The sequence below is a fragment of the Mastigoproctus giganteus genome, chromosome 13 (genome assembly GCF_048544385.1).
Source record: "Mastigoproctus giganteus isolate SK-2022 chromosome 13, ASM4854438v1, whole genome shotgun sequence".
Lineage (NCBI taxonomy): Eukaryota > Metazoa > Arthropoda > Arachnida > Uropygi > Thelyphonidae > Mastigoproctus > Mastigoproctus giganteus.
In genome coordinates, this window is record NC_143587.1 from 41,488,645 (window position 1) to 41,510,138 (window position 21,494).

Genomic DNA, 21,494 nt, shown 5'->3' on the forward strand with positions numbered 1-21,494 from the left:
TTGTCTATAGCACTAAATCAATACCACGAAGATATAAACCAATTGGATACTATGGAAGTTATCAGGCATAATAAAATATTCTCTGTTTAAAAGAATTATCATCTGGTATAAATTCTCTGGTATAATTTCTCTGTTTTTTAAAACAATTATTATCTGTTGTATTCATCAGGATCTTTGGAGCGAGTTATTTACTAATTAGCCTTTGTATAAACATGTACATACTAGGTACTGCTGTATAAACACGCTATATATAGCTTACGCCTTAGAAAAGTGGTACCTATATGTGTTTCTACAGTAGGAATTAATTCATTTTTACTAAGATTTCTCTTCGACATCTGAGAAATATTGGTTTTGTTTTCTTTACGATAGAGGGCGCTTTCATACTTATTGTTCATCCTATACTTGGCTATTATTGGACATATCTTAGGTGGCGTAGAATACGCGGCAGTTATAAACGTCCTGTGCATTTGCTGCTGGCGTTTAGTTTTTTCCCGCCCTGGGCTACGGTAATGAATATAAGGTATTCCCGCCATTGTTGTTTAATGGCATTCTTTCCTTTGTTTTAAACCTCACATAATGTTTGCCACTATATAATGTTTGATCTTTGGTTTTATAGTAAATTATAGTAAATTATCTTAGGAACTAGCCATTCCGTTTCTTCTTTTCCTTTTTCTGTTGCTTTTGGCATGCTTTTTATATATTTTTACCAGCTCTTACTATTAACCAGGATCCCTACTATTAGGGTCGGGATTTTACACTCCCGGTTAAAATCCGATGTAATATTGATAAAATGCTTTTCCTTTTCTGTTTTACTTTTATCTATCCTCTTGCCTTAATTTTTCATATCTCACGAACTATTAGAGTAATTCGAGGGGGAGTGAGATACTATTGCTTTAACTACTCTGACTTCCGTTCGCCTTTAGTTAGCTTTATTAGCTTATTTCTGCAAATATTTTTTGCATATTGTTCAACAAAATTTTTCTGCATATTTTTCAACAATTATTAATATTTCTCAGTTGTGCTTATAATTTTGTAGCGATCGGTCGGGCTAAATATCATCCAGTCTGTATTCGTACAAATTATGATTAGACATAACCCACATTTTGGACGGCCAGATTTATACTGTTTTATAGTACAGTAAACCCCCGCTATTTGCGGTATCTGTATTCGCGGTTTCGCGTATTCGCGGTCGCTGATTTAAACCTAAAAAATGTGAATTTTAAAGCGCCGGAACATTTTCCGCCATGAAAAAAACATGGGTGTGGCTAAAATCATTTTTCCACAGAGTAGTACAGTCAGTCGTCTTATAACACGTGTTTACACTACACTAATTCAATCTTACACAATTTAGGGGAACGATATTGTATATAACACGAACTGAATTCGCATATGCACGATTCGCCTTTGTGTTTACAAGAAATGGCAGTCGAACGCGGAATCACCCCAACTGAACGCAACACGATAGAAATGAAGAGAAGATTCTGAAAATGTATTTATTTTTTTATAGCAGTGAAGGGGAAACACATTTCACCATAATAACTTAAAAACCAACACAATTCCAGCTATCGATATAATCGCAAATGCAATTAGATGGAGTTCACTACCAGTTTATAACAGATTCCACTAGCAGGAACGCAACTGGAAATTGTTTTTATTGTTTTATGGTAGTAACCCCCAGAAATGTAAAATGTGAGCTAGTGAGGTGTTAATAGAGTTGTCTCTGCCTTTATGGTGTTGTTTATTCGTTTTGCTACACGCTCACAGCTTTATGTGTATCAAGTGTGACTCCTCATTTTGTAATTGTGCTTTATTCTCTAAAAATGAGTAAAAATAACTTAAAAGGTGTAAAAAGGAAGTGTCCTGCGCTCAATGGGTGGGGAGTGACAAAATCGCGAGCGCGGATGTTTCAAGCTAATCCTTGTTCAGTATGTGTAATGCGCTTGTCATAGAAGGTTTCATCTCTTGCTTTTAATTGATACGTTTACAAAAGTGAAAAATCTACCATTTTGCAGTGTGTTGATGTAAACAGACTTTTTCGAGCGTGTTAAAGTTAAAAGAAAGTGATTTTATTGTGGACAAGTTCTTTTCTAATCCTACAAAAATATGGCCGCGAATAAAAAGGGAACTGTGAAAAGATCAAAGAAGGTGATGACATTAGCGAGTAAAATTGAATTGTTAGACAAAATTTCTAATGGTGAAAGTGTCTCCTCAGTGGCAAAACATTATAAAATCAATGAGTCAACGGTACGATCAATCAAGAAATCGGAAGAAAAAATCCGCCGTAGTGTCCGTGAAAACGCGCTAATTGCATCAAAAATTTGCTCTATAACTCGTGATGTGAAATTAGAAAAAATGGAAAAGGCTTTAAATCTGTGGATAGAAGACCGAACTCAAAATAAAATTCCGTTAAGTTCACTTATCATTCGTGAAAAGGCAAAACACCTTTATCAACACTACACTTTAGTGAAACTGGTGATAGCACTCGCGGGATAAGTTTTTTAGCCAGCAAAGGCTGGTTTGAAAGATTTAAAAATCGATATGGTTATTTTTCGCCCAGCAACCCATGTTCTTGATATGTTTTTGAAAGGTTTCTTTAAAATGTCTAATAAATATGTACAGTATTACATTTAATAAATTGTTTCTTATTTTCATTTCGATGCCTTATGCTTTTTTTTTTTTTATGTACTTACTCTCTACGTTTGTCTATGTACATAGTCATATTATGTAGGTAAATACACATAATACGTACAGACAAAATTTTAGACTAATTTTTGTTATATATTTCATACTTTGGAACGGAACTCTTTTATTACCATGGGCGCCATAACTCAGTATTCGCGGAATTTCTCAGGAACGTAACCCCCGCGAATAGCGGGGGTTTACTGTATTTACTATAACCTAATGCTAAATTAATTGTATTATCCATTATTATGGATATTGGAATTGGTATACAGGCAGATGATAACAGAAACCGATGGCTCAGTCTAACTTGGGTTTTTATTTTGTAGGGGTTTAGCCCTCGACAAAGTCTCCTACAAAATGGGTTCCCATGTTGGGCTTATTAAGTTATTTATCTAATATTTGATATATTTTTATGTAACTTTGCATATTTTTTCATGTATGCTGGAGGTACGGTTGGAGAATGGTTACATCAATTTTCAAACGATGAGGTACTTGCATTACGTTAACTTATATAATTTGGACATACCTAACGTCCGATGTAATGTTCTATCGTTTGATGGCATTAATCGGTTAGTTCTATATGTAACATTTTGTTTTTATTTTTATTTTTATATAATAGTAACACTTAATATATTTATATATATATATATCTTACATTTTAACACTAGTATATTTGGATTATATATATCTATATATATATATCTATATATATATAGATATATATAAGATTATATTTCAAGCATCATGTAGAGGATTATGCGTTTTGCTGCCCCTGATGTGTGCTGTACCCTCCTTTTTATTTTTATTATGTAATATTCCTTTTCTAACATTATTTAAATCTAATTATATATATATATATATATATATATCAATCTAGTTAACATAATACACATCAAAAAAATTAGACCATATAATAAATATTAATTAATGATCAAAAATGCTGCAAATTTCAAAAAGTTTGATTGTGTACTGAGCATCATTTGCCAACCATGTGCTGAAAGGACTTCTCACTCTGCCCCTTTAACTCTCAAAAAAAGAAAGAAAGAAAGAAAGGTATTTTTTTAAGGGTTTCCCAATGAAAGCATAAGTCACAGGATCTAGTGTATATTCCAGTGTATAAGTTGTCCTTTGAAACATTAAAATTTATCTAAATGTTTAAAGTCAACTTACATCAAGCATAAAATCCTAGCCTGAATTAAATGCGTGTGCTTTGGTTCCGAACGATGAGAGTTAATACCAATTTATTACAATTATATCAATATGAATTGTTGAGGAGGCTTCCATCCTGCGGTGAACTGATAATGGCTGCAGTTTACCTTTTTTTTTATTTATTTATTTGTTTATTACCTAAATATTTTCACACAAATATATTGCTTTGTTGCTCATCTCTGAAAATCCAAAAATTTCTTCAACTCCTTTATCACACAAAAACAGTTCCTGAAATTCTCTGGCACTTGTGTTCTTCAGTAGTAGAAGTAGTAGTGGCATGTGATGCAAGAAAGGAAGTGTATGAGCTTATGCAGCATCAGCCATAAAAAAAAAAAATAAAAATCACACCATTCCCTCCAAATGCCTGTCCAATTCCTCCTTAAATTTATTTAACCTATCAACTTCCACAACAACAGATGGAAGTTTGTTCCAGCAATTAACCACCCGCTGGCTAAAGGCAAATTTCCACACATCTATTCTACATCTGTCTTTTCTTAATTTGAATTTATTCCCCCTTAGGTTTCTAATCTGAACAAGTGGAAGGATCCCATCAGAATTCAGCGTGCTCAACCCATTCAAGGCCTTATACATCTCAATCAGATCATGGCGCAGGTGCCTAGTCTTCAGCCACTGCAATTTGCAGAACTTAAGCCTCTCTTGGTAAGAGGATCCCTTCATTCTCCTCACCAATCTTGTTGCCCTTCTCTGTACACGTTCAAGCAAATCTACATCCTTCCTAAAATGAGGCCTCCAGACCTGTACGCAGTACTCAAGGCACGGCCTGACAATTGCCTTATACAGAGGGACAATCACCTCCTTCTGCTAGCGAAATTCCTATATATCATTGACAAAACCCCATGACCTGCCCTGGCAGCCTATCTGCATTGCTCAGAAAACTTCATATCTGACTGCACAATTACTCCCAGGTCTTTTTCATTTTCTATCACCTTAAGTGTAGTAACCACACAGTTGGTACATTTCTCTGGGGTTACTTCTACCCATATGAAGTACTTTGCATTTGTCAAGGTTAAACTTCAGTTGCCACTTCTTAGCCCATCTGCCAATTATCTAGATCCTGTTGCAGTAGCACACTGCCATTACTGTCATTAACAACCCTGCCAACCTTTGTATCATCTGCAAACTTCGACACTAAGCCTGATATACCTTCATCAATATCATTGATAAATATACAAAACAACAGTGGACCCTAATAACAGTAGTCCACGAAGAGCAGCACCCATTAATTACTACCCTCTGTCTTCTCCCACTACGCCATCCTTTTATCCATTGTAGCAACTTACCCTTAATACCATTCTGCTCCAATTTGTACAATAGTCTTCCATGCGCAACAGTGTCAAAAGCTTTCCTGAAATCCAAATATGATATCAAAATTATTCTTTGATATCATATATGAACAGTTTCAATACTGTTCATTTCTTATTGCAAGTGTGCTTACATACTGAAGTACATTTACAGAAACCAATTTGCAATATAGTACTGAACAGGCAACAAGGATTGGCTCAGTTGCATCATCATGGAAACTACATATAGTGTCAAATAGAAAAATTGTAATTCTGTCACTTTTGCCTGTGGTTTTGGTTTCATGATCTACATATGGGAGTATTATATACACTTAATGCTTTCTTTACAATTTACTGTGTAGTATAATGAACTGCTACAATGGAAACTTTTAAAACAAAGAGCAGAAATATTATTAGTGCCAAATGATGCAAGGAAGCAAGCAAGTTTATACAGCATCAGCCAAAAAAAATGCTACCAATCTCATTTGTCCACCTACTCTAATAATTTGCCTAATTCTTCCTTAAATTATTCAAGTTATTAACCTTTGCAATACTAGGTGGATAAGGCAATGGTCGGACCATACCTTGTACTGCATACAGGCTTGGAAGCCTCATTTTAGGAAAGATGTAGAGCTGCTGGAACAAGTACAGAGAAGGGCAACTAGATTAGAGAGTGGACGACCAAATTGCTGTTACCAAGAAAGGTTTAAGTTCTGCAAATTGCAGCATCTGGAGACTAGGCACCTGCGAGGTGATCTGACTGAGGTGTATAAAGCCTTGAATGATTTCGGCAAACTCAATGCTGATGGGATTCTTCCTCTTGCTCAGATTCCGCATCTGAGGGGGCATAAATTCAAATTGAGGAAAGACAGTTGTAGAATAGATGTGTGGAAATTTGCCTTTAGCCAGATGGTGGATGATTGCTGGAACAAACTTCCATCTGTCTTTGTAGAAGTTGACAGTTTAAATAAATTCAAGGCTGAACTAGACAAACTTCTGGAGTGAATGGACGGGTGAAACGGAAAGGGTTTTTTTTTGGGCTGTGCTACATAAGCTTGCTTTCTTGCAAAAAATGCCTCTACTAATGCTACAATCAATCAATTTCTGACTGAAAGCAGATTTTCTCACATCTATCCTATAACTTCTTTTTCAATTTCAATTTATGTCCCCTTATATGTGTGTTGCCTGAGCAACAGTTAGGAAGCCATCGGTTGGTCCTTGAGGTTGTCACAGACATTCTCTCAGATATGCCAGACAAGCTGTACTTGCTACCCGGGGAGTCTAAAACGCTGATGGAACTAATATTCGGGTGACACTCAAATTAAGTGGATCCAATTTCGGCGAAGTCCAGACAGTCTGTGACAGCCAAACCAAATCCTCTGCTTGCACCTTCACAATGGTGGGACTGTTAGTAATCCTGAGTATAACCTCCATGCACAAGTACATGGTGGGTGACCACCCAGGTGCGAACCAACGTAAACAGGGATCGAGGTGTGGCGCCCACACCACATGGAGGAATACCGCCCCTCTATGTTACCAGGCAGTACTAGGTGGTAGATGACTCTCATCAACCGGTGCAATACCACCACTTTGCTTATTGGACGCTTGAAGTGGTGAAACCCATGTTTAGTCTCTAGAGCTAAGTTCCAGTCAACCCTTCCCCAACTCTTCCATCATGCAGTATGATTGATGACTTTTGAGGTTATGATGAACATCGTGGCAAGATCCAATATTCCTTACATTTCGAGGGTACAGCTCTAAAATGGTGTTTGCAGGCCGGCCGCTAGTTAGTACACCGGACCGAACCTGTGGATATCTCTCTAGGAAGCTTCCGGATCAGCTAGTGTATAATCTTGCTACCTCTACTCTACCAGATAGTGACTGAAAGGAGTCCGAGTAGTGTATATGCGGGGGGCATTGTCGAGGGCACGTTATGTCAAGGATCTGGGTATATTCTTACCACGAGTACGCCATATCCAAAAATTTCATTACTTCATACAGCATGTCCCACCCACTTTTTCTTACTATTGAATACACCATGAATTGTCAAACTAATAGAGCAAGCTTATCTGCAAAAAGATCTAAACCTCCCACAAACACTTCCTAATTCATTTCACAAATATACGTGGTCCCAATTCTAATCTCAACGATGTCCATTTCCACTTGCAGTCTGCCAAACCCCATGTACTTTTTCTGATAGAATCTCAGTTATCGGTTGATTCAACTACTGCTCATCTCAGATGCCCAAATTATTCTTTGTATGATTCCTTTTCCCTCAAATGTGGTACTTGTGCATATGTCCATTCTGATATTCCCTGTCAGAGACTTGGCAATTTGGAATCTCCTTTCTTCGATCTTCTCTGGCTTAAAATCTCTCTACCTCACTGTGTTAAATTCATCTGTTGTCTCTACCGTTCTCCCAACCCCAGTAATCACTTCGAGCTCTTTGACTTCCTCTCTTTGCAACTTGACTTTCTCCAGTCCAACTTTCCTAACAGTGAGGTAATTTTCCTTGGTGATTTTAATGTTCACAACTCCAGCTGGCTTCCGTTTTCTAGTCACACCGACCCAGCTGGTCGAGATGCTGAGGCTTTTGCAATTACTAATGACCTTGCACAGATTGTTCATTTACCTACAAGAATATCAGACAATCCTAATCATACAGCCAACACGCATGATCTTTTTCTCACAAACAACCCTTCTAAGTACACGGTCAAAGCGAGAGGTCCTTTGGGCACTTCAGATAACAACTTGGTGATTGTCTCTTCTCCAATGGAGTCTTTATCTCATGGCTATTCCCAACCTCGTGTTGTTTGGCATTACAAGAATGCAAAATGGGATGACCTGTGAGATTTCTTTTCTTCTTTTCTTTGGTCGGATTACTGTTTCAAAACTTCTGATGTCAACATTTGCTCAGATCGTGTCAGTGAAATTATTCTTGCAAAAATGGAATCCTTTATCCCACACTACATTTTAAAATCTCATCTTTTGTCTAAATCTTGGTTTTCCAATAAATGTGCTAAGGCTGTTCAAAAGAAGAATGTTGCATATTGTAATTGGCTTGTTTCTAATTCTTCAGTTTCATTTTCTGCCTACACCAAAGCTCGCAACAATTGTAAAGTAGTTATTAATCAGTCTAAACTAGAGTTTGAACAGGCTAAGAGTAGAAAACTTGCTTCTTTCCCTAATGGTAGCCGAGCATTCTGGTCTCGTGCTAAAGCTATTGGCCGCAACTTTTGCCCATCTCTACTCCCACCTCTGCCCAAACCAGATGGTTCTGTTGTCACTTAAACCAAGGATAAAGCTGACCTCCTACAATCCCATTTTTCATCCAACTCATGTATTAATGATCTTGGTAAAACACCTCCCACCATTCCCAACACACTCCATTCAATACCTCCTGTGGTCTTTCGTCAAAAGGATGTCAGAAGGATTTTTACGAATCTTGATGCTAAGAAAGCTCCAGGTCCCGATGGTATTTCTCCACTTGTTCTCAAAACCTGTGCTCCTGAACTTACTCCTATTCTTTGCCGATTTTTTCATTTTCTTATTCCAAAGGTGTTTTTCCTTCTGCTTGGAAATTTGCTCACATTCAGCCAGTTCCTAAAAACGGTGACAAATCCCTCCCATCCAATTATCATCCCATTGCAATTACTTCTACTCTTTCTAAAGTAATGGAGAAATCAATTAACCGCCAACTCTTAAACTACCTAGAAACCTTCCGTCTGATCAATGATCGCCAGTATGGATTCCGTCAGTGTCGATCCACTGGAGATATTCTGGCTTATGTTACCCATTTATGGACTAATTCAATGGAAAGGTTCAGTGAAACACAAGTAGTTGCTCTGCACATCTCAAAGGCTTTCGATCGTGTTTGACATAAAGGTCTTCTAAACAAGCTTCCATCTTATGGTTTGGCAACTCTTTTTTGTAATTGGTTATCCAGTTTTCTCTCTGATCGCTCACTGAGGGTAATGGTGACTTCTAACTTCTCCACTAATGCCGGTGTCCCCCAAGGTTCAGTTCTTTCCCCTACTCTTTTCCTCTTGTATATTAATGACCTTCTTCCATTGACTGGAAATCCTATCCATAGTTTTGCCGATGATAACACATTGCATTCCACTTTCCATTTTGAAAAACCTTGCCATGCTCTATCAGCTTCAACTTCTCGAAAATCTGCTACCAATTCCTTAAATGCCGGTCTTCATATTATTCTCGTGGGGCAAAGACAACTTAGTTGATTTCAACCCTTCTAAAACTCAGCCTTGTCTTATATCTCGCAAAAAGGATTCTTCTGCTCCCAAGCTTATCTTTGGTGACACTCCGATTTAAAAGCAAAATGATATATCTCTTTTGGGGATTACCCTGACTTCTAATTTCTCTTGGCACAAGCACATTACAAATATTGCTTCCTCTACATCTAAAAAACTTGGTTTTCTCTTTCGCTCTCGGCATTACTTTTCTTCCAAACAGCTGCTCACTCTGTATAAATCGCAAATCCGCCCTGCCATGGAATATTGTTCCCACATCTGGGGTGGTGCCCCCAAACCTCTCTCTCTCAGGCTTCTTGATTCCATTCAGAAGAGGGCAATTAGGTTAATTAATGATTCATCTCTAACAGAGTCTCTCCACTCGCTGTCTCATAGATGTACTGTTTCTGCTGCATGCCTCTTCTACAGATACTTTCATGGGCACTGTTCTTCTGAATTGGCTTCTATAATTCCCGCTCTCTGTTTCAAAACAGTCTGAACACGTGCAGCCACCAACCAACATCCATTTACTGTCCAACTTCAAACTCACAGAACCAACTTTTCAACTTCCTCATTTCATTGAACTGCCGTTTCCTGGAACAACCTTCCTTCATACGTATTTCCTGAAAATTACCGTCTACAGGAGTTCAAGTCCAATGTCAACAAATATCTTCTTTCGTCTTCTCAACCTCGTACCCAAGCACGGTACTAAGTACTATAGGTTCTAATACCTCTCGTGTTTGGGGTTTACATAAAAAAAAATTTATTTATTCAATCCATTTAAGGCCATAAACACTTCAATCAGGGGGACCTGATTGAAGTGTTTATGCAATTGCAGTGTCTGGCAACCAGGCAGCTGCCTGGTTTCCAGACAATGCAATTTGCAGAACTGAAATCTTTTATGGTAAGAGTACCCTTTTGTGTTCCTGACTGATCTTGTTGCGCTTCTCTGCACTAGGTGGATAAGGAACCTCTCTCTGCACCCATTCCAACAGATACATATCCTTTTAAAATGATTCTTCCATACCTGTATACATTACTCAAGATGCAGCCTGCCTGCCGTTGCCTTATATAACAGGACCTCCTTGTCCCTGAGGCAAAAATCCTGTGTATCACTGACAAAACCCCCATAGTCTGTCCTTGCACTAGTCGAAAAACCTTACATCAGACTGTACAATTATCCCCAGGTCTTTTTCTTTCTCCGCTACCATAAATATAGTACCACCTAATTGGTAGGTTAATCTGGGATTACTGCTACCCATATGCAATACCTTGCATTTGTGAATGTTAAATTTCAAAAACCCCAATTGTCTTGTTTCAGCATCATACCCTGATTTCTATCATTAATCACCCTGCCAACTTGGACATTGAATTTCATGTCTTCATCAATATCATTAACAAATATTGAAAACAAAGGGCCCAGCATTGATTCCACTAATAACATTAGTCCAAGAAAAGCAGTACTATCCATTAATAACTACTCTTCTCTCTTCTGCCACTCAATCATCCCTTTATCCACAGCAGTAACTTGCCTCTATACCACACTGCTCCAATTTATGTAAAATTCTTTCGTGTGGAACAGTATCAAAAACTTTGCTGATATCTCATTAGGTGTATCTTTTGGTTTCTACTAGATTTAACATTCTCACTTTTTAGTCAAATTTGCTATTTTTAAAACATTTGAATAAAACTATTGAATTTAACAATATGCACTTAAAAGTTGTGTGTGTTTACATCTTTAGGTGAAAACATATTAACCATATCTGGACCTATATATCACATGTTTTGATAAGCATATTCACATATTTTATTTCAGAATAAAGATTTAACTTTTAATATCTTAATTTCAGTGCTTTTTTTTTTTTTTTTTTGTAATCAGCATTAACTAGTTGCATAGAGTTTCATTAACTATCGTTGTTGCCAGTTTTCTTCTGTGTTATGTATTAGTTGTGTTTGCTATTAAAAGCCATCAGATTAGATTAATATGTAAGTGTTTCATTTCTTTTTAAGGGAATTTCTTTGTGAAAGAAGATTAGGTTACTTTTCTTGAGCAATGTAACCGTGCTGTTTAGTTCAATCAGCCAATACTATATAATTGAGAACAAAAACAAAATAATAATAATAATAATAATAAATAAATGATGAAAAGACAGTTGCAAAATATAGCTTATTACATTTCATGATGAAATATGTAATTTATCCACTACAGCATATATATTAATTTAGCATTAGCATTAGTAGAGGCATACGATGCAAGAAAGCAAGCTTATGCTGTATCAGCCAAAAAAAAAACGCTCTAATTTCACCCCTCCGTTCTTTCCAAATACCTGTTCAGCTCAGCCTTAAATTTATTTAGTCTATCAACTTCCACAAACAACAACGGATGTAAGCCTCTTCCACCAATAAACTACCTGCTGACTAAAGGCAAACTTCTGCACATCTATCCTACAACTGTCTTTCCTCAATTTGAATTTATGCCCTCTCAGGTGATTATTCTGAGCAGGAGGCAGAATCCCATCAGCATTAAGCATGCTCAAACCATTCAAGGCTTTATACACCTCTATCAGATCACCTCACAGGTTCCTAGTCTCCAAACACTGCAATCTGCAAAACTTAAGCCTTTCTTCGTAAGAGCAACCCTTTGTTCCATTCACTAATTGATTGATTGATTGATTGATTTGGTAGTTGTTGGCACATCGGCTTCTGTGGCCATATTGCACCTCCCAAGGTTTTTGCAGTACTTCGATCCAAGCCCGAGGCGGGAATCGAACCCGCGACCTTTGGGTTGCCGGGCAGGTACTTTACCCACTCGGCTAGCCCGGTCGGCCCATTCACTAATCTTGTTGCCCTTCTCTGTACTCGTTCAAACAGCTCTACTTCCTTTTTAAAATGAGACCTCCAGACCTGTATACAGTGCACAAGGTGTGGCCTGACCATTGCCTTATACAAGGGGATAATCACCTCCTTATCCCTGTAAAAAAAATTCCTGTATATCATTGACAAGACACTATGAGTTAATCTTGCAGACTGTCTGCACTGCTCAAAAAATTTCATATCTGCCTGCACAATTATCCCCAGGTCCTTTTCATTCTCTACCACTGTTAGTGTAGTACCACATAGTTGATACGTTACTCTGGGGATGCTGCTTCCCATATGCAGTACTTTACATTTGTCAATGTTAAACTTCATTTGCCACCTCTCAGCCCATCTGCTCAACTTTTCTAGATCCTGTTCCAGCAGCGTACTATCATTAGTGTCATTAACAACCCTGCCAACCTTCTGCAAACTTGGACATTTAAGCCTGATATATATCATCATCAATATCATTTATAAATACAGAAAACAACAATGGACCCAACACTGAACCCTGAGGGGCTCCACTAATGACATTAGTCCACAAAGAGCAGTGTCCATTGATTACAACTCTCTGTCTTCTCCCCCTCAGCCACCCCTTTATCCATACCAGCAATTTGCCTCCAATGCCATACTGCTCCAATTTGTGCAGCAGTCTTCCATGGGCAACAGTATCAAAAGCCTTTCTACGATCCAAATATATGATATCAAAGTTATTCCCTGCATCAGTTGCTTTGTGATCACATCATAGTATCCAATCAATCAAATTGGTCAGACAAGACTTCCCCTTAACAAACCCATGCTGTGTCCGAGGTATAACTGAAGTCTTGCCTAGATGATCCTGCAGTGCTTCTGTAACCTGTGCCTCCATTAATTTCCCTGGAACAGAAGTTAAACTAACAGGTCTATAATTACTTGTCTCCCTTTGATCCTCCTTTGTGAATTGGGGTCACATTTGCATATCTCCAGTCCATGGGTACCTCCCCTGCGTCCAAGGAAACTCTCATAATTATGGCTAAGGGTTTGCTTACTTCCTTTGCTGCCTCCTTTAATATAACTGGATAAATCCACCCAAGGTGCCTTTCTTATGTTTATCTCCAACAATTTCTCCTCCACTTTCCTCTCAGTTATTACAAAAGCATTTAGCTCACTGCCAGAGTTTAGTTAACTTTTGGCATTCCCCCTCCCTGAATAACTCCTCATGTGTGAATGTAGATGCAAAATACTCATTTAGTTTTTTAGCCACCTGAGCAGGATCATCAGCAGTTGAACCATCGATATCCAGTGGACCAATCTGATTCATCCCCTTCCTTCTAGAGTTTACATAAGTAAAGAACTCTTTGCTGTTTTTCTTTGCCAAAGATTTCTCATAATCTGCCTTTGCCTGCCTAACCTTCTTTGTGACTTGGTTACAGACCAGCTTATATCTATCGTAGGCTTCCATGTCACTCATTAATTTATACGTATCCCATGCAGTTTTCTTCTCTGCCACATGTCTCATTAGTTCAGCTGACATCCGGCCTAAACCTTGAACAATATTTCTTAGTTGGTATGTAAAGCCTAGTAGTTCCCAAAATTAATTCTTTGAATGCTTCCCATTCTGAATTTGCTGTTGGTAACATCATCAGTTGGTCCCATAGATTTAGAATTTAAATACTGTCTCAGATTAGAATATTTATGGTAATTACCGCTTTGAGTAAATCCCACTTCAGCACACTGTGATCACTGCCACCTAATGGTTCCTTTATCTGCAAATTCTTAATGCATGAAGAATCACTACTGATAATCAGATCAAAAGTATTACTCCCTCTAGTTGCCTCCCAAACATGCTGATGTAGAAAACAATCATCCAATAAATCCACAAAAGCCTTGCTAGTGTGCGAGTGACCAAACCACAAATTCCAGTCAATATCCGGGAAATTAAAATTTCCCCATTATAAGATTCTGATTTACTGGCCCACTCTATTTCCCTGTACAGTTTTTATTATACTCAGAGTCATTAGGCTTATAATACACTCATAATCTCAATTTTGATTTTCTAGTGCTTATGTCCCACCAAACTGACTCGACACTGCACTGTCCAGCGATGTCGACTGGCTGTACCTCCTTGATTTTAAGTGTTTCTTAACTAATAGCATAATCCCTCCTCTCCTCCTATCCTATCTATTCTTCCTGTACATATTGTACTCCCCAAATTCCAGTTCTGCATTCCTTATATCTGTGTGACACCACGTCTCTGATATCCCAAAAATATCAGCCTTTGATGTTTTCACCGACACCTCAAATTCATCAAATTTATTTACCAAACTCCTAGCATTGGTGTACACGCAAGTATACATGCACCTGTTCCTATTCTTAGCTACCATAACACAACCCATGTGTTTACTTGTACTGCAATGACTCCCAGCAGTTTCTGAAATATCCTGCATCTTGTTTTCCAGGCTACTGCTTATTCCAATAGAAGCAGTGCAAGAATCACTCTCTCCTCTGCCAGCGGCTACTGTTAATCTATTAGTCTGTGTATCCCCCCCCCAATCTAGCAGTTTTCTGACCCACCTAACACTGCATCCATAGCATCAGCAAATTAATTTGTTACTATTAATTTGTAAGAAAAGTCTCTGAATGTTCAGACAGTGCCAAACACACTTCAGGAGCATTCCAACTAAAGCCATCTATATTAAAGGACATCTACTGTTCAATTTACAAATGTTGTTAGGCAGAGATATGTATGAGGTCTAGCAATAAAGTTCCCAGACTGGTACTGTTGTGGTCATGTTCGACAAGTTTGAAAATAAAAAGAGGTGGTATGTTGTATTTCAAACTTCCTCCAATAGATGGTGGTAGAGAGATTGTTCGGTAGGCTGACATTTGGCAAGTAACAACCAGTTTTGTTAGTAGCATTAATATTCCATATCACGATTTTGCAATGGACCCACAAAATAATATCGAACTTTTTCTTTAAACTGGAAAAACCTGCAGCAGAAACGTACGATACGTTAAAAACTGTTAATAGTGATGAAACATTTAGCCATAAGTTTGAAAATAAACAGAGGTGGTATGTTGTATTTCAAACTTTCTCCAATAGATGGTGGTAGAAAGATTGTTCGGCAGGCTGACAATTGGCAAGTAACAACCAGTTTTGTTAGTAGCATTAATATTCCATATCACGATTTTGCAATGGACCAAAAAAAAAAATATCGAACTTTTTCTTTAAACTGGAAAAACCTGCAGCAGAAACGTACGATACGTTAAAAACTGTTAATAGTGATGAAACATTTAGCCATACCAGTGTGTCTGAATGGTATAAGCAATTCAAAGATGGACATGAGGACATTCGTGATGACTCGAGAAATGACTATCGAACAACTTCTCGAAATAAGGAGAGTTGCAAAAGTTCAGGAAATTGTGGCAAGAGATTGTCATTTGACCCTCAGAATGCTGCCTGATGAGTTGGATATGAATAAGATGATTTGTCAAATTCTGCATGAAGATTTAAGGAAAAGGAAGGTCTGTGCAAAATTTGTGCTGTTCAGCTTCAAGGAGTAGCAAAAGCAACAAAGAGTGTCATCATGCAAAGACATCATCCAGACTTGTCAAGATAACCCAAATTTCCTTGACTATATTGTTAATGGAAATGAGTGTTTGGTATTTCTGTGTAACTGAGTGAAGAAGCATCAAATTATGAAGTGAACTTTAAAATCATCACACAAAGTGATTCACAAGAAATTTGTACCTGAAGGGGAGAAATTCAATGTCGTGTTCTACATACAGGCACTTCAAAGACTATTGATGTGCATTTCCCGGGTGAGGCCACAATTTCGAGAGAAGGATAGCTGGTTCTTGCAGCGTGACAATGGCCCCACCCATTCCACACTTGTTGTGAAGATATTTCTGACATGAAACATGGCATTGTGCAAATCAGCCATCCACCTTACTCATCCAATCTAGATCCAGTGAACTTCTTCCTCTTGTCCTAGGTGAAATTGCCCTCAAAAAAAGAGATTTCAGGATGCTGAGGATATAAACAAAAATATTACCACTGAACTGAATATCATCACTTTGAACATCTTTGCTGACTCTTTTCAAAAAATGGTGTGTTAAGTGCATTCCATCAGGTGGGGATTATTTTCAATAAAAATAAAACCATTTTTGAGCTTCACTTTGTGTTCTTATTATTGCATCAGTCTGGGAACTTTACTGCCACACCTTCTCACATAACTGTTTTATAATTAAGGCAATTTTGTTTTGTGTAATTAATTTAAAATACGGAGAAATCTGTTACATCATGGGATTTTCTGTTCCTCTTTGTCAGCAAAATTAGTTACTTGTTGATAATTAGTTACTTGTTGATAATTAGAAATAAGAAATTCAAGAATTTCTTGGTCTTGACGTTCTTACATTGAGTGTTAGGCTGATGTTACACATTTTGACTGTTGTGTTTGTAAATAAATCATTAAAACAACTTTGAACTATTTGTAATTAACAAATAATAATAAATATTCAAAGAGCATTCAATTGTAACAGCATTATTCAGTATATCTTATGGGAATTTGTTCATTTATATCAGTGTTCCGAACTTGGGTGGTTACCCTGCAATTTATCTCTTCTTTTTAATTTATATTGCACTAAGTGGATGTTTCATAATTAATTCAGCATACAGGAATGAAAGTTAATTAAATAAAGAAATTTAGTAGTTTTTAATTTTCAGGGAAAGTCTTATCATACCGGTGCCAATTCTGGTTGTTATAAATGACCTATTCTTCAGAGTAGGCTAGGGTCCCTCAAGATTCAGTGCTATGGTCACTCTTGTTTCTGATTTTCTTCAATGACATCACACTAATTAAATTCAGATATCTGAAGTCAAGAAGCCCAGCCTGACCTGCATCTTTAAAGATACAAGTCAAGCTGGACTTCTTCAGAATGATTTGGACATGCTTTGTGGTTTTTTGGAGAAATGGCAGTTATGTTTTAATGTTAATATTGTCAAAGGTTCTACAATTGTTAAAGGTTCTACATTTGGAGAATAATGATCCAAGAATAACTTATACACTAGGTGAGATAGAGCTGAAGGATTCAAATGATAAAAGAAGCTGCTATTTTTATACAATCACATATGAAGGGTTATCATGCAGTGCAACAGCGCAGGTGGCCAACAAACCAGAAACTATCTTATTGGAAGAACTGAAGCATTTGATGAACACTCTGAGTACGATACCAATTTCATCGAGTGAATGAGGATTTTCACAAATGAATCTGATCACCAGCCCAACCAGCGCTTCGTTGATGACAAAAACAGTTTCTTCACTACTGTTTCTTAAAACTGTAGATCCACCGCTGACCCGCTTCGATCCAGAAAAATATGTCGATTCATGGCTGCTTCGAAAACGTCATTCAGCAACCAACACACAAAGAGGAAGAAAAGAAGTCAGCATAGGATGTCTGATGAGAACTTAATGAAAATTTGGAAAAACTTTATTATGAAATTATTTTTACTTATTTTTTTATATAAGTGAATAATAAATTTATGCTTAATAAACTGTGTTAATATACTTAATTTGTTGTTCTTATTCTAAAAACATTACTACTAAAGTAACAATATCAGGGGGAAGAAAAAAAATTTTAGAGTACTTTTCATATCCTTTTAATTTTCAATTTTTCCTGATAGCAAAGAATCAGTACCAGCACCTATTTTTTTGCAAAAAAAAGCACTGTTTTTACATAAATGTCCAATAATCTGCAATACAGTTGTGCCCCCTATCCGCTGATTCGGTATCTGCTGATTCAGTTACCCGCAGTTAACCACGGAAAAAAATTAAAAAACTTAGCATGTACCACTCATGAGCCCAATACGATACTTCCCTTTCATTTTTACGATGTTGATTTTAAATCAAATAGCTTCCCTTTATTTTTTACAATGTCGCATATGGTTTGGTCACCAACATTATAATGGTCCTTTAGAGATTTAACGGATGCACCGTTTTCAAACTTTTGAATAATTTCATGTTTTCGTTTAATTTGAAAGCACAACTCTTGTGTTTGCCCATCATTTTCATGATTTCTAAACAAAAAAATATATATACAGCAATACCTCGCATAGCACTGATAATTGGTACCGAAATTGTTCCGTGTTATGTGAAACCATACTGATTGAAGTATAATTATAATGGGTTTTTAATTGAATACGTGCCAGAGAAACAGTCTATAAACAAATTATAATAAATCTATAAACAATTTGCACTTAATAGCCAATTAAAAGGATTTGTGATAAAAAAATATTGCAAAACTTTTATTAATGAAAAGGTAACAACGTGAGAGATGAGAAAAAAGCTTTGTTTATTTAGGTATTTCAATAATAAAGTCTGGTGAAGTCGTCTCTTCTTTTTCTTAGCGTACAAGTCTTTGTGGCATCGAATTCCATCTTGTAAAATTTGCCGTATCTTGATGCTGCATTCAACATCCGGATCTCCATTCATAATCACCCCGGGGGCTCACATCTGGTGAGTATGGGCTTGGCACACACAGGGTTCTGAACTATGGCTAAGTAATAATAATAATAATCACCTTGCAGGCCATGTCAACCCCCCAAAAAACTTTCTCCAATTCTTCTGTTGAAAATTCTTTTGGTCCCACTTCAGTATTATCCACTTCAGGATTGTTTTCCTCTTCTTCATATGCAGTTTGCTTATCAATTTCAAGGAGAGTTGCATCATTTAAATCATTTGCATGCGAGTCAGTGCAGTCACGTACGTTGGCAATGTCCAAAGTTTCGAATCCCACGTCTCTTCCAATCTTCACGTCTTCGGTAATTGTCTGAATTTGCAATTCAAAACCAGCGAAATCATTTACCAAATGGGACAAAACATGCTGCCAAACAGAACGCATGTTGGTGGCAGTGATTTCTAGCCCAGATGCAAATATAATTTTGATTGTATCCCTCTAAGGGTAAAACATAAATTGTGAAATGAAAAGCTATCACATCATCTCTTCAGGATGAAATTAAGAATACTGAACACTGTTGCATGTTGCTGCTGACTGCCCGAAGGGAGTTATTGGCACATGTGCACGTGAGACAATAGAGGTGGCACCACAGCATATATTTATGCGTAGCTAGGCTATGACAATGCAGCATATATGTAGAGTAAGTGTCTAAGCTATTGAATGTGTTTTAATATGTACAGTAAATTTTCGACTTAAACTTAATTGAAAACCATGTTATAGTGAAACCCGTGTTGTTTGAAGCCATGCTAAGCGAGATATTGCTGTATGTATAGTTACTATATAAAAAAAAATTCCAACATCCCTGACATAAATAACAAAACAAAATTTGTCCATTCTTTTGCGGTGCAACTGAACACAACAATCGATGTGATGCACTAAAACAAACTAAACATTTGGTCTCCTTTTTTTTTTTTTTTTGTTTTGAGTGGTAGGGTTGCAAGATAATAGGTACAATAATCTCCCAATGACGACTTATAACACTGGTTTTTGTCACTTATTTTTTTGATTTTCAGTTGTAGAATTCACTCATGGGCTATAATGGGTAGGCTGGAGGGTCACAGGTTACTCACCACTGCTATAGGATATGTAAAATAATAACTAGTGGCTTATTTCATAAATTACATTTACCAAATGATTCACACTACCTATAGTAATGATATAATGAACTTACGACAAAAAGATCCTTCATCAGAAAAATCTGGACAATCTGGATTTCCATCACATAACTGAGCAATTTTTCGACATGTGATACCATCTTTGCAACGGAAATAATTTCTGGGACATGAATTTCCATTATGACCTTGAACAATTAAATTAGAGGAAGTATAATTACACAGTATATAAAAATAACAATTTATGTGATAATAATAATAGACTGGCCATTAATTTAGCAGATAAATAAAATTCATGTTTCAATTAACTTAATTTAATAGGTAGATAAAATTCAATTAACTTCAATAAAATTCAACACTTGACAACTTTTAATTTAACAGATAAATAAAATTCAAATTTTCAAATACATTAAAATCTGGCACTTTACAATACAGAATTCTTTTTAATTGAGCACATTTTATATACACACACACACAGACACACACACACACACACAAACAAAAAAAAAAAAAAATCAACATTTTAAAACTGGGTTGGTTGGTGGTGGTTGTGTTTTTTTGGCGCAAAAGCAACTTTGGCCATATTGCACCTATCTATTAATGTTTAGTGACAAGGATGTTTCTATTTCTTAAATATGATTTATATCTGGTCAAAATATCCTATTAATTTTAAATATGTAAATATATTTTCAATGTTGGAGTTATCGCCTAGGATTTGTGATAAGGTCAGAGAATCTTGGAAATTTATAGGGAGATGGAAGGCTGATTGTCGCGCCATGTGGTATTGTGGGCATTCTATAAGGAAATGTTTTACAGTGAGTTGACAAGAACAGTGAAGGCATTCTGGAGGATTTGTTTTGGTGAGTAAATAATTGTGCGTAAGATGTGTATGTCCAATGCGTAATCTGGATATAATGACTTCTTCATGCCGATTCTTGCGAAGACTCGATTTCCATGGCTGTAGCTCATGTTTTATTTGAAACAGTTTATTGTTTAATTCATTTTGCCACATTTGTGACCACTGATTGTGGAGAGACTGTTTTATGATTGGTCTGTAATCGGTATATGGAACTTTGCAAAACCTTTGATTTGTGTTTGTAGGATTCTTTGCTGCTTGATCAGCTCTTTCATTACCTTCAATGCCTGTATGTCCTGGGATCCAACAGAATTTTACTTGCCTCATTTTGCTTTTAAGTTTCACAAGGTGAGCTTGTATCTGATAGAGAATGGGATGTGATGGAGTCTGTCTTTGTTGGAGAGCTTGTATTGCACTCAATGAATCTGTGTAGATGAGATGTTTTAGAAGAGGGGAAGAATCTATGTATTTCAAGGCCATTTCTAGGGTGAATAGTTCAGCGGAATAGCTACTGCATTGGTTTGGAAGTTGTTGTGAGAGAACAGTGTCTGGAGATACCACTGTAGCACCAACTTTGGTGCCTGTTTTAGAGCCGTCTGTGTATATATGAAGGTATTCCGAGAACTGTGATGCGTGGGCTGCATGCATCTGTTTTATGTTGACATTTGCCAGAGTGCTTTTTCCCCATTGTTGAAAATAAGTGTCACAGTTTGGCGTGAAAGTGTGCCATGGT

At 36.9% G+C, this 21,494-nt stretch overlaps 1 protein-coding gene across 1 annotated transcript in view; it reads right to left on the bottom strand.

Moving 5' to 3' along the window:
- Nucleotides 1–21,494, bottom strand: part of LOC150075985 (prolow-density lipoprotein receptor-related protein 1-like) — a 1,358,636-nt gene that overhangs the window by 1,255,182 nt on the left and 81,960 nt on the right. The window contains 1 exon segment of the mRNA XM_090387555.1: nucleotides 19,965–20,093. Within this exon segment, the coding sequence (XP_090243681.1) occupies nucleotides 19,965–20,093 (129 nt within the window).